This window comes from Panulirus ornatus, chromosome 7 (genome assembly GCF_036320965.1).
Source record: "Panulirus ornatus isolate Po-2019 chromosome 7, ASM3632096v1, whole genome shotgun sequence".
Taxonomy (NCBI): domain Eukaryota; kingdom Metazoa; phylum Arthropoda; class Malacostraca; order Decapoda; family Palinuridae; genus Panulirus; species Panulirus ornatus.
This window is the reverse complement of record NC_092230.1, coordinates 40,487,078-40,494,577: the sequence shown is the minus strand read 5'-3', so window position 1 is coordinate 40,494,577 and position 7,500 is coordinate 40,487,078. Positions and strand designations below refer to the sequence as shown.

Sequence of the window (7,500 nt, the reverse complement as noted above, 5' to 3'; positions counted from 1 at the left end):
CGTGGTTAGGGTGTGTGTGTGTGTGTGTGTGTGTGTGTAAGATCCTCTCTCGAAGTCTACAGTGTTTCAAGTTGTGAGTTGTGAAGGGTTGTGAGAGGAGGCGTGTGTGTCTCTACCCCCTCCTTGACCTTACTGACACGCACGATCGTGTGACCTGACCTGACCTGACCCATCCCAGGGATCTTCCCAGGTAATACCCCACACCCGACCCGACCCACGACCCCCCACCACCCCCTCCTTCCTACCCCCCCCACACCACCACTCACCACCTAACCCCCTCCCCCCGCGTGACCTTGTTCCCTTTACGTGTTGACCTTGTGGTAACAGTGGTTGACCCTGCTTGCGTCAGGTGGGGGTGAGCGAGGTTACGTCAGTCCAGTCCTGGCTGACCCCAAGGCTTGACCTCTGTCTCGGTCGCATTGTGTTACGTCTGTCGTAAAGATGCCCCCCCCCCCGCCCTTCCCACACCCCCACGTCCAGGCGAAGTTGTAGGTACGTGATAACGACTGTTACTGGTGATTACGACCGTTACTGGTGATTACGACCGTTACAGGTGGTTACGACCGTTACTTGTGACCGTTACTAGTGATAACAACCGTTACTGGTGATTTAAGCGAGGCATGATGTGAGTGATAAGGGGCAACACTGAGGGGTATGATAAGGGGCCAACATAGAGGTATACAAGGGTATGATAAGGGGCCAACATAGAGGTATACAAGGGTATGATAAGGGGCCAACATAGAGGTATACAAGTGTATGATACGGGGCCAACATAGAGGTATACAAGGATATGATAAGGGGCCAACATAGAGGTATACAAGGGTATGATAAGGGGCCAATATAGAGGTATACAAGGGTATGATAAGGGGCCAACATAGAGGTATACAAGGTATGATAAGGGGCCAACATAAAGGTATACAAGTGTATGATACGGGGCCAACATAGAGTATACAAGGGTATGATAATGGGCCAATATAGAGGTATACAAGGTATGATAAGGGGCCAATATAGAGGTATACAAGGTATGATAAGGGGCCAACATAGAGGTATACAAGTGTATGATACGGGGCCAACATAGAGGTATACAAGGTATGATAAGGGGCCAACATAGAGGTATACAAGGTATGATAAGGGGCCAACATAGAGGTAATACAAGGGTATGATAAGGGGCCAATATAGAGGTATACAAGGTATGATAAGGGGCCAACATAGAGGTATACAAGGGTATGATAAGGGGCCAACATAGAGGTAATACAAGGGTATGATAAGGGGCCAATATAGAGGTATACAAGGTATGATAAGGGGCCAATATAGAGGTATACAAGTGTATGATACGGGGCCAACATAGAGGTATACAAGGTATGATAAGGGGCCAATATAGAGGTATACAAGGTATGATAAGGGGCCAACATAGAGGTAATACAAGGGTATGATAAGGGGCCAATATAGAGGTATACAAGGTATGATAAGGGGCCAATATAGAGGTATACAAGTGTATGATACGGGGCCAACATAGAGGTATACAAGGGTATGATAAGGGGCCAACATAGAGGTATACAAGGGTTATGATAAGGGGCCAACATAGAGGTATACAAGGGTATGATAAGGGGCCAATATAGAGGTATACAAGGTATGATAAGGGGCCAACATAGAGGTAATACAAGGGTATGATAAGGGGCCAACATAGAGGTAATACAAGGGTATGATAAGGGGCCAATATAGAGGTATACAAGGGTATGATAAGGGGCCAATATAGAGGTATACAAGGTATGATAAGGGGCCAATATAGAGGTATACAAGGTATGATAAGGGGCCAACATAAGGTATACAAGGGTATGATAAGGGGCCAATATAGAGGTATACAAGGTATGATAAGGGGCCAATATAGAGGTATACAAGGTATGATAAGGGGCCAACATAGAGGTATACAAGGTATGATAAGGGGCCAATATAGAGGTATACAAGTGTATGATACGGGGCCAACATAGAGTATACAAGGGTATGATAAGGGGCCAACATAGAGGTATACAAGGGTATGATAAGGGGCCAACATAGAGGTAATACAAGGGTATGATAAGGGGCCAACATAGAGGTAATACAAGGGTATGATAAGGGGCCAACATAGAGGTATACAAGGGTTATGATAAGGGGCCAATATAGAGGTATACAAGGTATGATAAGGGGCCAACATAGAGGTATACAAGGGTATGATAAGGGGCCAACATAAGGTATACAAGGGTATGATAAGGGGCCAATATAGAGGTATACAAGGTATGATAAGGGGCCAACATAGAGGTATACAAGGGTTATGATAAGGGGCCAACATAGAGGTATACAAGGTATGATAAGGGGCCAACATAGAGGTATACAAGGTATGATAAGGGGCCAACATAGAGGTATACAAGGGTATGATAAGGGGCCAACATAAAGGTATACAAGTGTATGATACGGGGCCAACATAGAGGTAATACAAGGGTATGATAAGGGGCCAACATAAGGTATACAAGGGTATGATAAGGGGCCAACATAAAGGTATACAAGTGTATGATACGGGGCCAACATAGAGGTATACAAGGGTATGATAAGGGGCCAACATAGAGGTATACAAGGGTATGATAAGGGGCCAATATAGAGGTATACAAGGGTATGATAAGGGGCCAACATAGAGGTATACAAGGGTATGATAAGGGGCCAACATAAAGGTATACAAGTGTATGATACGGGGCCAACATAGAGGTATACAAGGGTATGATAAGGGGCCAACATAGAGGTATACAAGGGTATGATAAGGGGCCAACATAGAGGTATACAAGGGTATGATAAGGGGCCAATATAGAGGTATACAAGTGTATGATACGGGGCCAACATAGAGGTATACAAGGGTATGATAAGGGGCCAATATAGAGGTATACAAGGGTATGATAAGGGGCCAACATAGAGGTATACTAGGGTATGATAAGGGGCCAACATAGAGGTAATACAAGGGTATGATAAGGGGCCAACATAGAGGTATACAAGGGTTATGATAAGGGGCCAATATAGAGGTATACAAGGGTTATGATAAGGGGCCAACATAAAGGTATACAAGTGTATGATACGGGGCCAACATAGAGGTAATACAAGGGTATGATAAGGGGCCAACATAGAGGTAATACAAGGGTATGATAAGGGGCCAACATAGAGGTATACAAGGTATGATAAGGGGCCAACATAGAGGTAATACAAGGGTATGATAAGGGGCCAACATAGAGGTATACAAGGTATGATAAGGGGCCAACATAAAGGTATACAAGTGTATGATACGGGGCCAACATAGAGGTATACAAGGGTATGATAAGGGGCCAATATAGAGGTATACAAGGTATGATAAGGGGCCAACATAAAGGTATACAAGTGTATGATACGGGGCCAACATAGAGGTATACAAGTGTATGATACGGGGCCAACATAGAGGTATACAAGGGTATGATAAGGGGCCAACATAGAGGTATACAAGGGTATGATAAGGGGCCAACATAGAGGTATACAAGGGTTATGATAAGGGGCCAACATTGTGGCGTTTTGAATAGCGCTATCTGGCATTTATAAATACTTATATGTCAAGTGGGCAAATTTGTTGTTTCGAGTTTATATCGTGCGAAATGTTGGTCATAGTTGTGTTTTTTAACGCATTATGTTATGATGAGAACAACCATGACATTGTATTTGGGTTTGAGAATTGTATAAGAATTGTAATGTAGGTTTTGAATTAAAGTGGTTTAATAGGCTTGACCAGTATGTTAAACTAGGGTGTTATATTGTTAGAATATATTTCACTTTCTTCAGTAAGGTTCCCGTAGATAAAGCATTTTTTTTTTTGTCAATCATTTCTTCCGTTTTTAAATGTCGACAGACATTTAAATGGCCAAATAATTAACGGCCAATGGCGGGAAATCTAGAAGTTTCTGGATAAGAATTTTTAACCGAAGGAAATAAACTTGGCGTATGGCCGGCATGCCGTCCGAGACGCATTTTACGCATGTCGTCAAGAATTCGCGTCATTATCGTCGTGAGCTTCCGGTATGGAGACCTGTAGGCGTAAAGGGGGGGGGGGGGGAGGGAAGACGCTACGGTATTGGCGTAGGCGTAATACCGGGAGCGCGCTAGGGGGGGGGAGGGGGTTGTGGGGGGAAATATAAAAAAAAAGTAAATAAAAGTATTACGCGCGTGATGGAAAGTTGGCGACCCAAAGCTGTTCTGTACGTGGGACTGAAACCACTGTTAAGTGGCGGCGCTGTTGTCGTCTGGTTCACCTCTCTGGTCAAATGACCGTCGGCTCGTTACGTCTTTCTCCCCCATCCATTACCACCTGGGACGCATCTTTGCGATGAGGAGGAAGGAAGGAAGGAAGGAGAAGAGAGAGAGAGGAAGAAAAAAACGAAAGATTATTGATCGGTTTTGGAAGGAAGACGCGTTTGGAGGGTATGGTTCAGAGCGCGCGGCATCCCGCCTACACACACACAGACACACAGACACACACACACCGTTCCGTTCTCATGAAACGATCACAGCGGAACATTCCTCTGCCATCTGGCCTCCTCCTCCTCCTCCTCCGCCGCCGCCTGCGTCGCTGGCTGGCCGAAGGATATGGCGGCGAGTCCTTGAGGATGTTCCCGGGTCAGCGGGAAGTCAACGTCCCCCACACACTGATCCAAGTCAGCACTTTTGGCGGGAACTTGTGTTTGGCGCGCCACGTGACCCCCCCCCGCGTAGTAACTGTGGAGGGAGGGGAGGGAGGGGGACTCGGCCGAGTTGCCAGACGCACCAATCAGAGGCGCAATCTGATTGGTCCACTGTGTGACTTCACGCACTCATTGGCTGGAGTGACTACGGACAATTTCAGAGCTGCCAACCGCGCGAGATCCCCGCGCGCAATGTTTTGTGCGATTCTGTCGTCTTTTCGTCTGTGTACGCCGCTGTTCTTGGTCTAACTAACTTCTAAGTTATCCCATTGATGGTATTGTGGCGTTAGAATTTGAATGCGGGGTGTTTATGCGCATTCTCCCATCAAAACAATAGTGTTGTTGGCATTGCGCGCCTGAATGTATTGAATTCTTGTGAGTGACGTCAGGGATACACACACAGAGCCAGACGTAAATATTACGCTCGCGAAGAGGAAGAAACTAGTCCCATGTCTGGCGCACCGTATCCCTCCCAATTCACACCGATTTTGGGAAAATGGGTATGCAAATGAACCGACATCGCCTTATCTATAAATCTGTAAGAACAAATTGGTTTGTAACTCGGTGTGAGGGATGGTCGAGTACAATCTAGGGTGGTAGTGGCGGAGGAATACCTTGTATAAGAGCCAAGTAGACATGACCGCGCTACGAACATATATATTCATCAGTTACACTCTTGCGCTCGTGGTGAGAGGATCTAATGTGAACCCTGGGCCTGGATCTGCAAGACTTGGTTGTTCTTGTGTGGGTTTTTAATTTAAAGAGAGAGTGTTGCCCCCCCCCAAACATCCGGAGTGAATGTGTATCCCGGAGTATGGTGGATGTCATTGTGTCGGCAAAGATTTCTCACCTAGCAAGCATGGCGCCACAGTCGAGTAGTGTCGCCCCGGCAGTGTTTTGTGAGAAAACCGCGGCAGCCACTTGCAAAATGTGTTCAAAGTGTGGACCTATTACTACCACTAGTACGTCGTCGTCCAGCAAACCTACCGTGCCTACCACCTCCCCACCAGCTAACTCCCCGAGAGTACCAGTGCAGCTACCAGTTAGAGGTAATTAAGACTATAGGCTACCTCCTACTCTCCCTCTCCCTCCCTCCCACACTCTCTCTCTCCCTCACTCTCTCTCTCTCTCTTCATCTTCCCCACCCTCACCCCCTCCTCTCCCTCCTCCTCCTCCTCTCCCCTCTCCCCACAGTGTCGAGCGTCGTGAGCGGCGAAGACCCCTGCCTCTCTCTCTCTCTCTCGCTCGCTAGCTCGACTTGTTGCTAAGCTGGCCCCTAAGCTTTGGAGGAGGAGGTGGTGCTCCTCCACCTCCTCCTCCTGGCTAGCTGTCTCTCCTCTCTCCAGTCTGTCTGTCTGTCTGACTCAACGTCTTAGGAACCAAAGCTTTTTTTTGGGGGGGGGGAGATTACAGCGATGGATAGCGCCTACCTCCTCCACCTCCTCCTCCAGTGCACCGACGGTGGTTGTGGTTGTATTCCACGGGTTGTAGTGTCGTCCTCGGCTTGGTTGTGTGGGTGTGGCGGCCCAAGTGTTGTGTGAGGTGAGCGAGGGAGAGTCATTGGAAAAGTGATTTGTAATTTATTTGGACTGGATATATTATTATTGTGGTGGTTGTGATGATCCAGGTGTTGTGAAGTTGTTGTAATCAAAAGTGTGAAATGCTCTGGTATGACGTCGTGTTGTTTTGGCTGGAAACGCTTGTTATAGGATTGTTTTAAACCCCGGAGTATGATTCGTCACAATGTGGTACAAATTTGTAATGAAAAAAATATGAAAAATTTAATAAAAAGTTGTTTATGCTTTAAGACGTCAGAAATGCATAGCATTTTGTAACCGTGTTGTTGTTACAACCAGCCTAATTGTCAGTTACGGGAACGGTTGTGGCCATTGCGTAGTTCATATGGCCGGGGTTGACAACTGATAGAAAAAGAATGTTGGACGTAATTGATTTCATATGTGATTTTGACATATTTAAACGTAGAATATATAAAGGTATGTGTGCGTTACTAAGATATTTCCTACGTGTACTGGGTAACGCCGGGCGTTTTTTTTTTTTTTAATCGGTGACAAACCCAGCATTTAAACTAGAGCAGTTAAGGTGTTTTATGTATATCAAGTATTCATGTTGTCAGTTAAGTTACCCCTTCAAAAAAAAAATATGCCAAATACGTTGTAACGAGAGCTGAAAAATGAGGACAGTTAATTATGTGGAATACATTTTTTTTTTTTTTTGAAAGTTTGAATTGAAAGGAAAGGGAGTAAAAAAAGTGGCCAGAGTGCATTCCTCTGGTTCTACCTAGTAGCTAATCTAGTGTATGTTTTTGTTTAGCCAGTGTCTGAGATGTGGCCGTATGCATAATTAAACGATGCCTTTGCCTCGTGGCGGCGTTGTTGTTTTTTTTTTGTTTTTAAATGCCGTTTTTGAAGTAACAGCATGACCGTTAGGGTGTGTGTGTGTGCTTAGATGTTAACTTGTTTTTTTTTGTTTGTAATTTTCCCACTGGTTGGTTGAGTGTTGGCGACCGTCTCCTCCATGTTTGTCTGCTTTTGTTTTCATCCGGGAACCTGTAATGATGATGACGTCATCATCTCCCGCGTTGTGTTTACATGCCATATTTATATAATCGGTTTAAGTGTTTTTGATGTTCGTTGCTCCTGGTTTCTATCGTATGCGCGTTTTTTTTTTTTTAAGCGTGTTCTACTTTCCAACCATGGTTAGATGCTCTTTTTTTGTTTTTTAAAGTTGATTCTAGCATTAGAAAGGGGAAGAAAAAGAG

At 45.4% G+C, this 7,500-nt stretch overlaps 1 protein-coding gene across 3 annotated transcripts in view; it reads left to right on the top strand.

The window, feature by feature from the left end:
- The window catches only part of LOC139749549 (serine/threonine-protein kinase pim-3-like), a 59,899-nt gene that overhangs the window by 34,248 nt on the left and 18,151 nt on the right, over positions 1-7,500 (top strand). The window contains exon 1 of one of the 3 annotated variants that reach the window (XM_071663555.1): positions 5,385-5,770. The exons of the other annotated variants lie outside the window; for them this stretch is intronic. Coding sequence (XP_071519656.1) covers positions 5,536-5,770 — 235 coding nt within the window. The 5' untranslated portion in view covers positions 5,385-5,535. Of the gene's footprint in view, positions 1-5,384; positions 5,771-7,500 lie in introns of those variants that run through there. 3 annotated transcript variants of the gene reach the window in all.